The following is a 15154-nucleotide window of genomic DNA, read 5'->3' on the forward strand; positions in this document are numbered from 1 at the left end:
GAGCGACTATAGACTTTGGAAAGTTAACTATTGTGTCAGGAAAGGAATTGTGGTACTACGACTCACTTTAGGTGAAACTCACTTCTGTGCAAAAGGCCTGCCTGAGGCTTATGAACATTTCAGTCCTCTTAAGCCTTACTTGGAGAGTGTAAGTGGGACTAATTAATGCACAGGGTGAATTTCACCCCTTAAGGGTACATCTACATTTTGAACCGGGGGCAAAATTTCTGGCTCGAGGAGACATACCTGTGCTAGCTCTGATCAAACGAGTACACTAAAAATAGAAATGTAGCCTCAATGAAATGAGCAGTGGAGGGGCTAGCCACTCTGTCTATGATCCAGGCCAAGAGACTAGGTATGTACTTGGGACGGCTAGCCTATGCCGCCACTCACGCTGCTGTGGCTACACTTCTATTTTTAGTGCTCTAGATTGATCATAGATAGCACAGGTATATCTCAAGCTGGAAATTATGTCTCCAGCTGGAAACATAGACATACTTTTAGAAGAATGCAAGAGTGAAGCCCTGGTACCACAGGGTATGTCTACACTGCAACTAAACACTGGTGGCTGGCCTGTGCCAGCTGACGGGGGCTCATAGGGCTTGGGCTAAGGGGCTGTTTAACTGCAATGTAGACATTTGGGCTCAGGCTGCAACCTGAACTCTGGGAGCCTACCACCTCACAGGATCCTAAAGCCCAAACTTCAGCCTGAGCCCAAATGTTTACATTGCAGTTAAACAGCCCCTTAGCCCAAGCCCTGTAAGCCCCCATCAGCTGGCCTGGGCAAGCCATGGGTTTTTAGTTGCAGTGTAGACATATCCCCAGATATCCTGTAAACCAAGGGTCGGCAACCTTTCAGAAGTAGTGTGCTGAGTCTTCATTTATTCACTCCAATTTAAGGTTTTGCATGCCAGTAATACATTTTAACATTTGTAGAAGGTCTCTTTCTATAAATCCATAATATATAACTTAACTATTGTTGTATGTAAAGTAAACAAGGTTTTAAAAATGTTTAAGAAGCTTCATTTAAAATTAAATTAAAATGCAGAGCCCCCGGACCGGTGGCCAGGACCTTGGCAGTGAGTGCCACTGAAAATGAGCTTGCGTGCCACCTTCGGCACACGTGCCATAGGTTGCCTACTCCTGCTATAAACACTGAAAGGCGCTCTGCTGCTGTGTGCCTCCATAGGTTCCTGCTGTTAATTGGTTTCATTTGGCTTATACTCAGCCTATGTTTTCAGGTGTAACAAGAGAATTTAAACCCCACTTTAAAAATGGAAAACTGAACACAGCCGTAATTATGGAGTCAAGACAAATGCTCCCATAATATATCACAGTATAATCGAACACAGAGGGACTTGAACACCAGATCTGAACTCTCACAAACTCAGGAAAATTCATACTTGGACATGAATCCACATTTTGCAATTATGTAAGTATAATAGAAAATATACAAAAGGATGAAATTATTTCAGGTGTCCCTATGACTTTCCAAGCAGCAATGTTGGCACTTGCAACTGCAGCTGCTCTCAGTATATAAATCTGCCAGATGTAGTTCAAAAGGATTCCCCAAAGTTTTCCCCCCAGAATAGGAAGAGGAATAAGAACAGAAACATTCTGAAAGGGAGAAGCCAATGATTAACCCGCAGAAAAGGATGGGGAATTGACTGGCCCTTCAGGACAAACCTCTCTGTTTCCTATAAACCATTTTTAGTGCCACAGTGATAAGGCCTTTAGAAATGCTTACAGATAGACACGACATGTTTTGTTAACTGTGCCTATTTAATTTGGCCAGACAGATCAGTTGAACTAAGAGGCATCAGTGGCAAAACTCAAATCTCATCTAATTTGATCAAAGCAAGTATTTCCATTTATTTATTCCCGTGATTCATTTTCAAAGACAGCATCTGGTTACGTGAATGTATCTAATTCCCAAATTGATAGTCATAAACACAGCCCACAGCATTTTGTTTAATGGGGTATAAATCTGATATTCCATGTGGGCTCCTAGATGTGGAAATCAAATTTTACTACATTCATATATATTCACACAATAAAATTATAGAAAATTATGTGCAATAAATATTGGCTCTATTTGAAAACAAATAGGAAACAGTACCTTTAGTACAATCAAAACCATTTTAATAACGAGAGATTCAAGTGTAATGAACAAAATTTGGAGAGGGAGTGTGGATGCAAATGTCTGTTTTCAGATGTCTGAGGATGTTCTTTATACACTATTCTACTTGTGTATATGCAATAAACCATTTTATGTGATAGATGGAAAGATTTGGGGTAATAACTTATTCTGGATGATGCATTATTAGTTGTATTGATGTAGCAACAAAAGAACCCTAGTCATGGACCAGGATCCATTGTGCTAGCTAGGCACTGTACAAACACAGAAGAAAAAAACAATCTCTGCCCCAGAGATCTTACAATATAAGCATGTTTCATGTTATGCAAAATAGATGTAAAACTGTTCTTATCTGTCCGATAGTCCCTTCTGTCTTTTCAGGAACTGACCAATGAAAACCTTTGATACTTAACACTCCTAGCACTTTTATTTTTCTCTTGTGCAACACCACCCTACATTATCTCCTTTTGGAGGCTCTGACTGCAACAAATAATGAAAGTGGGGTAGGTGGAGTTGAAGTGGCATATGAGAGCTGGAGTCTGGCTCTTGGGAGGCTCACACAGCAGGTGCGAATGTGGAGAAATTGCTAAAAGAGGAGTATACATGAAAGCAAGTGTGTGCTTCCAAGCAGAGCTGTGCAGGGCCTGGAATTTCTGTGGCATGGGCAACTTTGCATTTCTAAAATTTTTTTCATTCTAAATCAGAACAAAAAGTCAGAGATTGGAATGGAAATTTTCAAAAAAAAATCCACTTTGGAAGGACTGAAAGGAAAGGTGATATCCAAGCTGGCAACTAGGAACTTGGGCAACCTGGAGCCCCAAAACCCCACCAGATGGACTACTAGTGATCCCAGGCAGCCTGGTGAACTCACCTGCTGGCAGGTTGACTGTGGGAAGAGGAGGTAGGACACAGGCAGGAAACCAGGTTGGCCCACTGGCCTGTCTGCCTGGGTTCAGTCTAAACATCCAGCGGTGCACATACTCAAAGCAGGCCTCATCTGAGCAGGAAATTTTAAAGTGCTGTTTTTCTGCTCCCCATGTTCTCCTGCCCTTTGACCACTGCCCAGTCAGCCCCACGGTGTTGGCTGCAGCCTGTTTCCACCCAGTGAAGTGGTTGCATATGTGGGCTTCTCCTCTGCAGGCACAGGATCACTTGGTAGTGAGAAAGATAAACGCAAGGGAGAGACTAGGGGAAGTAGCCAAGTAGAGGAAGCTGGGATCTTATCTTTGATCTAATTGACAATGATGTGAAAACAAGGAGTGATCTATGTATTGACATGAAAACAAACAAACAGAATTAGAGAAAGACCAAGTGGCAGGTTCAACTGCCAAAAGGAAATTGCAATGTGTGCATCATTTTCAGGGGCTCAACCACACAATTGTAATGTATACATGGCTATGCACGTTGACTCTTTGTGGTGTATTTTGGAAAAATCTCCACGACACATTTGGAGCTACATCCTAAGGGACACAGGGAGGCCCTTTGTTCCCTAAAGGGGAACTCTGTTGTGGTCTTTCTGATTGTAAGGTTAGGCCACTTCAGTATGGGACATGAAGCAACTGAGTCATGAAGCAACTGCTCTGCTTCAAAAGGGGTAGTGAGCTCAAGCATTAGCTCCTCACCCCCTCCACTAGGCCTCTGGTATCCTAACCCCTTCCTCTCCCCTCTCTTTTTCTGCCACACATAGGCAGCCTGGAAGTTACCACTACCCAGACATATTAGCAGACTCCACAGAGCAGCCTGTGCAGGTGAGGGAAGGAATGGGGGATCAGGTACTTGCTGTAACACCCTCCCTACTTTTTCAGAAAAAGTCTCTGGAGAAAGAGGGATTTTGTACCATAGAGGAACTTCTGCTTCCTCCACCACTTCCTGTCCCTATCTGAATCTCACCACCTTTCCTCTGTGACTGGAGGGTGGTGTCTTCAGCCCAGTGGGCACCCCTGTTGCTGACTGCTCCATTTTGGAATAGTCAACTCTGCTTCTGAAAGGATGGGGAGGAAAAGCAGCACAGTTATGTTCTGTCACCCCATGCTCATAGCGAGACACTGGGAAAAGAGTAGCTTCACCCAACGTCACTCCCCTGGTGACCCAGAATTGTGGACAGCAGAGCAGCAGGGCAGGGCCACCCAGAGGATTCAGGGGGCCCGGGGCAAAGCAATTTCAGAGGCCCCTTCCATAAAAAAAAAGTTGCAAAACTATAGAATATTATGTTCTTGTGGGGGCCCCTGCAGGGCCCAGGGCCTGGGGCAAATTGCCCGACTTGCCCACTCCTGGGCAGCCCTGCAGCAGGGCCATGGGGAGGGCTGATTGTGGATCTGCCTGAGGGGGACCATTTTGCCTCAGGTTTTCTTTACTGTTTGGGTGGCACAAATCCATTCCAAGGGCCAGCGATGTTGGCAGGCTCTGCAGCAGCACAACAGCAGGCTCATGTTTTGGCCCTCAGTGGTTAGGATGTTGACAGGTATCTCCCAAGGAGAGGAATTTATATACTACTTAGATTACTCCCCAGTGTTTCCCATTTTGTCACTGGTTTTCATTAACAGTTTTTAAAAATACAGCATAAGAATGCCCAAAGGTATAGTCCCAAATCCTGCCCCTCACTCTGTGGGTGTAGAGGGCCCAGCCTAAGACAGGACAATTGTGATTTGAGGAAGCTCAGACAGGACATCGGGGGCCCATGGGGTGGCTCGCATTGCTGATTGTTAGTAGCCACAGCAGGAAATATTTATATTGACTACTACTGTATATGCTACACAGACACGGAAGAGCCAATCCCTACCCTGTAAGGCTTAGACTCACAAAGTGCTGTAATGAGTGCCACTGTGCCCTCTATTGTGTGGTAACTCCCAGTGTGGCATCATCCAGTGGCCCGCTAGGGATAAGGATGGGCACGGGCAGGGCTGGAGGTTCCACTGCTATATAAATCCATACACTGCTGACTGGGTCACAAGGGGAATGCAAGGGCTAGGGAGCCTCAAGGCTAACCAGTGTCTCTGAAGGGCTCCATTGCCAGAACAACAGCTCAGTAGGAATTCTGTCCACAAGCCCCTACCTCTACCCATAGAAATCCCCTTTGCACAGCCCAGCTACTTGGGCTAGTTACTCACACCAAGTTTTGTCCCATGGACAGCATGTGTTACATGTTTTCATTTGGTTAGTAATGGTGTGATATTAGTACTAATGTGTATGTGATGCAGAAATATATTATTGTCAGTATATCACAGTGTAATTCTAAGAAACACAGCAAGTCACTGATCACACTTTTTGAAATGCATGAGATAATATTGCACATATTTCTACATTTCTTTTTGCCCATTGTGACTTACAATGTCCTCCCCCCCAACAATTTTTTTTAATTAAGTACATGCAATGATTGGCTATTACCTCACCATATTTTGTTTTACTGCTTGTCTATTTTGTAATAGCTAAAATCATATTCAAAGAACTATAATTCTCACTGCATGCATGCTACTCAGTGCTGAATATACATATACTAATACTAATTGGTAACTATTCTATTCCTAGGATTAGATAACATGCTTTAAAGCTGTACATCCTTCCTGTACACATTCCACATTTCTTTCCTTCTCAAGATTAACTCATCTCTTAACAATGAGGCAACTAGCTACAGTATATATAGAATTTGAAAGTATTGCAATTTGCTGCCAAATATTCTTTATACATAAACAACACAAATGTGGATACCTATTTAGTTTGCTTTGGGATATAAACCATAAAAGAAAGCAGTATACCAGCAGCAAATACACCAGCTGTATATGTTTTAAGGCACAGATGGTAGACAGACAAATAGACAGATTGGTACCACTGTATACTACATGCTTACCAGATTGAGAACTGTCAAATATTTCCACTGCCTACCATAAAGGAACACTTCAGACGGCCGGTCTTCTGCTCTTACAAGTGAGATTGAATAGGTTACAAAAATATACCAGACAAAAACAAGGGAATGGTACAGAGCCAGTGTAGCAATTGCCATGGTTCTGCTGTGAGTGCTATTCAAGCCCTAAAGCAGCTTTTCTTTTAATGTTCAGTAGCCCAGGAGAGTTTGCTGTCCGAAGAAAGGACACTGCTCACATAAAACAAATATTACAACACTGGCTGGACTTTGCTTCTTTTTTCTTCTCTTTTTTGTTCTGTTGATAAGCTTGGGAAAAAAATAGGCTTATTCCCTGGATTTAAATGCCTCACTCAAGATTACTGAAGATTAGTTGCAGAGTTACATAAGTTTTGGTGTTTTTGCACCAGGGGAGGTGGTTGTCGCTGGTTTTACATAACTGAGTTTCACATTCTTTTTGGATAAGTAGGAAAAAACCCTATTTTTCCTTCTGGTGAGATATTGGTGTTGCCATGAGCCTGGATCAATCTGGGGAGACTTTTGTCACTTTTGTTTCAACAAAGAAAAAAGATGGAAAGAATAGAGGGCTTTCCAAGGGGAACTGAATACATTTGTTAGTGTTGTAAAAGAGGGCGTATCTAAGGGGTTAATACACTAATGTTAGGGTTCTTTAGTTTTGTAAGTTTTGAAAATCATCTTTGACATTCTTTGTAGAAAGTCTGCCTGAAGTAGGTTATTCTGTCAATCCATGTTACTTAAGTATTTACAAATGTGCACAGCTGGTCTGACAAAATTCAAGTCACTTTAAATGTCTGGGAGGGGATAGAGAGAAGGGGCAACAGCCTGGGGTCAAAAATGCAAACAGGATGTTAGGAATCATTAAAAAGGGGATAGAGAATAAGACTGAGAATATATTATTGCCCTTATATAAATCCATGGTACTCCCACATCTTGAATACTGTGTACAGATGTGGTCTCCTCACCTCAAAGAAGATATCTAGCACTAGAAAAGGTTCAGAAAAGGGCAACTAAAATGATTAGGGGTTTGGAGAGGGTCCCATACGAGGAAAGATTAAAGAGTCTAGGACTCTTCAGCTTGGAAAAGAGGAGACTAAGGGGGGATATGATAGAGGTATATAAAATCATGAATGATGTGGAGAAAGTGGATAAGGAAAAGTTATTTACTTATTCCCATAATACAAGAACTAGGGGTCACCAAATTAAATTAATAGGCAGCAGGTTTAAAACAAATAAAAGGGAGTTCTTCTTCACACAGCGCACAGTCAACTTGTGGAACTCCTTACCTGGGGAGGTTGTGAAGGCTAGGACTATAACAATGTTTAAAAGGGAACTGGATAAATTCATGGTGGCTAAGTCCATAAATGGCTATTAGCCAGGATGGGTAAAGAATGGTGTCCCTAGCCTCTGTTCGTCAGAGGGTGGAGATAGATGGCAGGAGAGAGATCACTTGATTATTACCTGTTAGGTTCACTCCCTCTAGGGCACCTGGTATTGGCCACTGTCAGTAGACAGATACTGGGCTATATGGACCTTTGGTCTGACACGGTACGGCCGTTCTTATGTTCTTATGTTCTTAAGCTACGTAGTTTCTTTATTGAGCTGCTACTTACCTGCTTGTTTGCTTAATCACATTAACCTCCAGATAGTGGTTCTTCCCCGATATGACACTGCAGTATTATATATATAGCGAGAGAGAATATTTTATAGCGACTGCAGCTACACAGCCAATCAAGTCAAGCATGACAGCCTAAGTGTCTTAACCATTCAATAGCCTAGGGAAGGTTATGCAAGTCCATGAGGGAACCAGGCAGCCCTTGCCGATAAGTGCAGCCTGCAAGTATGTGGCCTGAATCTTCTAACTGGCCACAGCGGCAAAGAGGAGTCACAGAGACCCCACTTATAGTCATTAGCAGCATCTCTTATCACTCCATGTTTGAAGCAATTGAGCTTTTGTGACAAACTGGGAATGTTCTTAATGTTTTCTCTGAATACTTTGTTGGTGCCTCAGTGTCCCCTCTGTAGTTCTTAAGTATCTAGGTGGTGGAATAAGGGTGTGTGATTCCTGCAGAGCAAAGGGCCAGTGCACCTCAATGCCTGACACTCTGTCTCCTAGCAACTGATGGCCTGGGCCCCTCCTCTGCAAAGGTGTCAACTGAAGATGTTGGAGACAAAGGGATCGGGTGACCTCCTGGCCTGGGAAAGGAGCTGACCAGAGGAGGAGGGGCTGGAGGGGGTTGTGAGTCTGGAGCTGGCTGGGGACGAGGAGTGAAGTGCAGAAGTGGGGGTCTGGCTCACTGCCCCCCAGAATGGACCCGGCCAAGGGGTCCCGTTTGCTGTACCTACAAGCTCTGTTTTAGACCCTGTTCCTGTCATGGAATAAACCTCTGTTTTACTGGCTGGCTGAGAGTCACGTCTGAGCTGGGGCGGGCTCGCTGTGGGAAGCACACGGAGGGGCAGAGGATGCTGAATGCTCCAAGGAGAAACCCAGGAGGTGAAGACATGTGAGCTTCTTGCCATGAACAAGTCTGCTCCGAGGGAGAGAAGGCTCCCCAAAGTCCTGACTGGCTTTGTGGGGAGCAGTTCCAGAGCATCGCCTGGGACTCCATGAGAGCTTTACTCAGAGATGGCATGGAAGGTCAAAACTAAGGGGCTGGACTGGTGGATCTGTCACCATGAGATAGGCACTGGCTGTGTTTGAAGCTTGTTCTTGCCATCTAATATTCCACCTGGGGGTGATATTGAGGTTCCTTAGGGGAATTGTCCAAACAGGGCACCTTGTGCTGGCTTGGTGGATTAAACACATCTTTAAACTAGAATAGATGTGGCATGCCTTGCACCTTTAAGGAGCAGATTCTGCAAGATGACTTGTCACCTGACGTCAGGAGAGACAATGTTGGATAGGATCAGCAGCCAGGCCACGCAGGTTGGTGCCATGATTCCTATTATTAAATGCATAGTTTCATACAGCTGTCTGCTGCTGTAGAGCTGAGCCATGCCAGTAAGTAATAATCTGCTACAGATTAACACAGACCAAGCCCAGAGTTTCTTAATGTCTGTTCATTGGCTTCACAGATAGACACAGTTAATTTGCTGATCAGGTTGTTTCTGATCTTTATTTGCAGTGAGGTTCCTTGAAAATCAAGGTACAGTCCAATGTAACACCTATATACACAAGCTTTGGATCATGCTCCACAGGGGTGCTGGAACAATTTTTATAGTGGGGGTGCTGGCAATATAAACCATGTATTTGGTGTTTGTTATTACTACTTCAAGCCCAGGGGTGCGGCAGCACCACTGATGCTCCAAGTCTGCAGTAATGACCATACGAATGCTTTACGATAATCTAGGTATTGAGTTGGTGATCTGCGTTAATCTACACCACCGCCATCACAACTGGCAGTCATAACAGAGAAGCCTGAACTACCGTCTGTCCTGTAGAGACAGTCCCTCCAGGACATGGTTGACTCTCTGCTTAGCAGACTATGTTAAGGCTACTCTTCTTTTTTGGTATTTGTAGTGGTCTACATGGATACTTGAGCAATCTGCTCTTCTGTCTGATGCAGGGCTCAAGACTCAGGGTGGAATGATTTCATATAAAATCAGAAAGCAATTCACATGCATGTCAGGAAATAGCCCTAACACTGAAGCGCTTGAAAGTCATTTTCTGTTTCCTTGACTTCTCTCCTAATTTAGATTATCCACATCCAAGTTCCACAGACATAATTCAAAGTGAATTTCTCTCTCTTTTAAATCATAGAATATTAGGGTTGGAAGAGACCTTAGGAGGTCATCTAGTCCAACCCCTTGCTCAAAGCAAGACCACCAACAACTAAATCATCCCAGTCAGCACTTTGTCAAGCTGGGCCTTAAAAACCTCTAAAGATGGAGATGCCACCACCTCCCTAGGCAACCCATTCCAGTGCTTCACCATCCTCCTAATGAAATAGTGTTTCCTAATATCCAACCTAGACCTCCCCCACTGCAACTTGAGACCATTGATTCTTGTTCTGTCATCTGCCACCACTGAGAACAGCCGAGCTCTATCCTCTTTGGAACCCCCCTTCAGGTAGTTGAAGTCTGCTATCAAATCCCCCCTGACTCCTCTCTTCTGCAGACCAAAAAACCCCAGTTCCCTCAGCTTCTCTTCATAAGTCACATGCCCCAGCCTCCTAATAATTTTTGTTGCTCTCTGCTGGACTATCTTCAATTTGTCCACATCTCTTCTGTAGTGAGGGGACCAAAACTGGACACAATACTCCAGGTGTGGCCTCACCAGTGCCAAATAGAGGGGATTAATCACTTCCCTTGGTCTGCTGGCAGTGATCCTACTAATACAGCCCAATATGCCTTTGGCCTTCTTGGCAACAAGGGCACACTGCTGATTCATATCCAGCTTCTCGTCCACTGTAATCCCCAGGTCCTTTTCTGCAGAACTGCTGCTTACCAGTCATTCCCCAACCTGTAGCGGTCACACATCTCAGATTTCTCATTGCCTCTTATTTCAGTTTGGAATGTATTAGGAGACCTCCTTGGGATTGCCTGAGGTCAGAGATAAAAAATCTTTTGTTGGAGGAAAAAAAAGATAATCCATTGCTTTGGCTCCTAAAGACATCATTATATGTTCTTCGAAGAACCCCAATGGAAAATTGTTTTAAATGGCCTGGCTTTTTGCATTTGCGTTTGACATTGTGGAGGCTCATTGGTAATGAAGCTTGCAGGAACATCTCCTCCTCCTCTGTCTTCCTAGAACTTGTCACGACAAATGAAAGTAGGAACAAGAATGGAAATATGGCATGATAGGTCTTTTCTTTTTTATTTATACATTGGATGGCTACAACGTATAACATCTGTCAGACACTCCAGGTTCTGTAAAATGCATCTTTCCAAGTAGGGGTTCCTTACAGCATAACTTTAAAGTAGGATGGCATGTGCTTGTAATTATTTGCACCTGGATTTATGCAAATGAATGTAAATCTATGCAACTATACAAGGTACTTTTATTTTTATTTTTCCCTCTCAGAAGATTTTTGGCTAGTATGGCTGAGACTTCCAGAGAGGATGTTGTAAGTTGTGACAGTTTTGTAGTGTGGACCCCTGTCCCATAGACCATCTGTTTTGTTTTCCCACATACAAAGAGCAAAATACGTATCTTTCAGTCTAGTTGGCTTTTAGTTCAGATGGGAGCTGGGGGGGAGAGAGAGTATAGGCTGTCATATTCAGTGCCCTACACTGTGTGGGGTCATTTTCATGAGTGCAAAGTAGGTGCAAAAGGCTACTAATAAATGAGAATAGTGGCATTTCCCATTCACTTTGTACAGGTCCAGGGCATCAGAAATCTTCATGGGGGAAAGAGAACTCAGTGATACTTATAAACAGAAGGTGTATTTCTATATATTGCTGAATGCCCTTAAATCCAGTTGAAGTTTATGGAAACTGAAGGTGCTCAGCACCTCCCAAGTAGTTCTTGGGCATCTTACAGGGTCAGGCCCAAATGGTCTATTGCTGTCAATTTGTTTTATCTTTCTTTCTACCTGAGATGAAAAATCAACATGTGACCATTTGGTGGGTTCTGCAGAACTCTATGAAGAGAGTGAAAGTGAGATCCAGTGTTCAGTGTGAAGCATTCCATGGACCACTGGGCATTATTATTATTTGCTTATTATTTATTATTTGCATTACCATAGTGTCTAGTAACCCTAGTCATGGACTAGGACTCCATTATGTTAGGCGCTGTACAAACAGAGAACAAAAAGACAGCCCCTTCCCTAGAGAGCTTACAGTCTAAGCAAGTGGAATCTAAGGAAATACAGCCCCAAGGTATGCTAAATATCTCAAGTCAAGAAGGTGCCACTTTTAGGTTGGTTTCTGCTCACTGATCCTGTTAGGTGAACTAAAAGCTGTGTTATAGGACCCTGCCTCTATCTCTCCTTCAGGAGGAGAGGAGACTGTTGTATGATATGTGACTGCAGTTCAGGTGTTCATTAAAATAAAAAACAGACTAAAAAAGTAAATACTATAAATATCTTGCATTTAGATAGCACCTTTCATCTCAAAGTGCTTTACAAACTATACAAGAGTTACAACACTGCTGTTGGAAATGCGGCCATCTCTAGGATGGAGTACAGCAACTGTTTAATGGTTCACAGCCACACTATACAAAAGTTTATGACAGGAATGAAGAATGCCACTCTATCCAACTAAACCAGGGGTTCTCAAACTGGGGGTCAGGACTTCTCAGGGGGCTGTGAGGTTATTACATGGGGGGTCATGAGCTGTCAGCCTCCACCCCAAACCCCACTTTGCCTCCAGCATTTATAATGATGTTAAATATATTTAAAAAGTGTTTTTAATTTGTTAGGGAGATCACACTCAGAGGCTTTCTGTGTGAAAGACGTCACCAGTACAAAAGTTTGAGAACCACTAAACTAGTGCAGTTGCTCTCAAACTTTCCAGACCACTGTACCCTTTTCAGGAGTTGGATTTGTCTTATCTACCCCAAGTTACACCTCCCTTAAAAACTACTTGCTTACAAAATCAGACATAAAAATACAAAAGGGTCACGTATGACTGAAAAATTGCTGACTTTCTCATCTTTACCATATAATTATAAAATAAATCAATTGGAATATAAATATTGTACTTACATTTCAGTGCATAGTATATAGAGCAGTATAAACAAGATGTATGCAATTTTAGTTTGTACTGACTTTGCTAGTGCTTTTTATATAGCCTGTTGTAGAATTAGGCAAATCTCTAGATGAGTCAAGGTACCTCCTGGAAGTCCTCTGCGTGCCCCCAGGAGTACATATACCTCTGGTTGAGAACCTCTGCTCTCAGAGAGAATTTTAAGTAACAAAATTGGATCACCCAAACTGGAATCCAGCTAGGTCATCGCTTAATGAGTACAAAAAGACAAGACCTCAGGTTTTTTCATCTTATTCAGAAAGACCCTGGGCCTAATTCTCCACTGCCTTTCAGCTTGTGTAGCCGTTTACACCTGTTCAAAGTGAATGTAATATGCTACTGCCAATATACGGGAGTGGTGAGTTCTGATTTGGTGGCATTTTTCACCCACTTTGTGCGCATATAAATGACTGCACAGGGTACAAAGCATTAGAGAATCAGGCCTGGTATCTCTAACAGCACAATGCCTGATTCTCCTTTCACTTGTACTGATGTAGACCAGGATTGACTCCTCAGAGGTTGATGGAGTTACAAGTGGGTGAGTGAGATCGGAAGCAAAGCCCCATGTTCTATGTATCTTATATGGCCTCCATTACCACAGATTCTGAGCATCTCGCAATTTTAATGGATTTATCCTCACATCACCCCTGTGAAGTAGAGAAGTGCTATTATCCCCATTTTACAGATAGGAAACGAAGGCCCGGAGAGACTAAACAACTTGCCCAGGGTCACACTGAAAATCTGCAATGGAACAGGAAACTTATCTTCAGTCTCCTGATGCCTAGGCTAGCACCCTAGCCACTGCACCATCCTTCCTCCTTGTTTGAGGTACTGGTTCAGTGCTTACTCAGAATGAAGAGGCCCATCTATTGAATTATCACTGCCACTTTCTGCAGCACCATAGGATTACCCTTTAAATACTGACCATTCTCGACTTCCTTCGTTTACAAAGCTGATGAGGTCCAGACCTGTGTTGGTATAACAGTGGGCTTTAAACAACAGGAGAAAAGAAGTAATGAAAAGTAAATTACCTCTTTGTGTTTTCCTCCCAATTTTTATTTGGTAAACATATAAGAAGGGCACCTACCCATATGTTTGACATAACATGAAAAGACATTTTAAATGCAAGAATTTAAGATAACCCACCACACATACCCTTCATGTGACTTTCCCTGTCCATACACTTCTCTTTCCAATTCTGAATTCTTCTCATTAAACAGGTATGAGTCACACTTCAATTCAGATTCCCATATTTTATTCTTTTAGCTTTTGTTATTCTGTCACTATGAAATGAAACTTATTGCTAACAGGTAAAGTCATCCTAATATGCCACAAGTTTGGGGAGGAAAAACACAGAGATAATTATTTTTACATCCATTTATTAACAAAACTGGCATGAGGGTTAATTTAATTAGTGTTACTATATGAAAAATGCTCTGCACGATTCCATTCAAGAAGCGATTGCTTCTTTATAATCCATTTCAGTGTCTAAGAAAAAACACATTCAGGCATCTGCAACACTTTGTATAATTGCTGGCCATATAATCAGCTATATTTGTGAAATATTTAATGTTGGAATTAGGCTATAACCACAAAGAGTTTCTGTTCCTTTTCTAACAAACGTGATGTTTCACACACTCTAAATACTGTTCAGCATTCAAGGATTCTGAGCTTTTTTGGTCACATGCTTTAGCTTCTTAGGAGAAAATGTACTGTTCATATAGATTTTTATTCCCTGAATTAATCATCAAAGGAGGAAGCAGGTTCATTGCAATCCAGTCAATATTCTGCTATTTCAAACATGTTGAACTCTCTCCTGCGTGCCTGATTTCTGATGAAAACAGCCATAGCAAATCTTCCGCTTAAGCTCCTTGCTATCAGCTTATCCCACTGTTTACTGCCTGTACTTGGCAGCAAGCTTGAAATTACCACAAACTTCGGGGATGGCATTGCTTATTTGTTTTCATAGATCTTATTTCTTTTATTTAACAGTAATACTTAGCACTTATACAGTAAGATTTTTCATCAAAGATCTCAAAATGCTTTACAAAGGAGAGTATTGTTATCTCTGTTTTTGCGGTGGAGAAACCAAGATTCAGACAGGTTGTTATGGGAGGCCTAGGGTCTGATCCATTCCTCTGAAGTCAGTCAAAAGACTTCCATTGACTTTGGTGAGCTTTGGAAGGGAACAGCCTCCACCAGGTTTGTGAATAAGCCAAAATCCTTTAGGTTTCTATTTGTGGTTCATGGTAGTGGCTTTAGCATACTCATTGCTGACCTATACGTTGGGTATTGGTCCCTTTGCTATGACAGACTGCAAAGCAGGGCATCATTTCAGAAAATGTGAGGGATGGGGGGCAAAGTTGTACTAGCGTATAGAGCATTATATGTGATTGTATTATATCCTGCAAAGTCTGGTATGAAGTAGAGGGGCAAAAAGTGGAAGGCAAAATAGA

General features: G+C 42.6%; 1 protein-coding gene across 1 annotated transcript in view; it reads right to left on the minus strand.

The window, feature by feature from the left end:
- The window catches only part of ADTRP (androgen dependent TFPI regulating protein), a 49139-nt gene extending 42783 nt beyond the window's left edge, over positions 1 to 6356 (minus strand). The window contains exon 1 of the mRNA XM_030552404.1: positions 5982 to 6356. Coding sequence (XP_030408264.1) covers positions 5982 to 6134 — 153 coding nt within the window. The 5' untranslated portion in view covers positions 6135 to 6356. The remainder of the gene's footprint in view (positions 1 to 5981) is intronic.
- Positions 6357 to 15154: the final 8798 nt, after the last annotated feature.

Source organism: Gopherus evgoodei, chromosome 2 (assembly GCF_007399415.2).
Source record: "Gopherus evgoodei ecotype Sinaloan lineage chromosome 2, rGopEvg1_v1.p, whole genome shotgun sequence".
Classification (NCBI taxonomy): domain Eukaryota; kingdom Metazoa; phylum Chordata; order Testudines; family Testudinidae; genus Gopherus; species Gopherus evgoodei.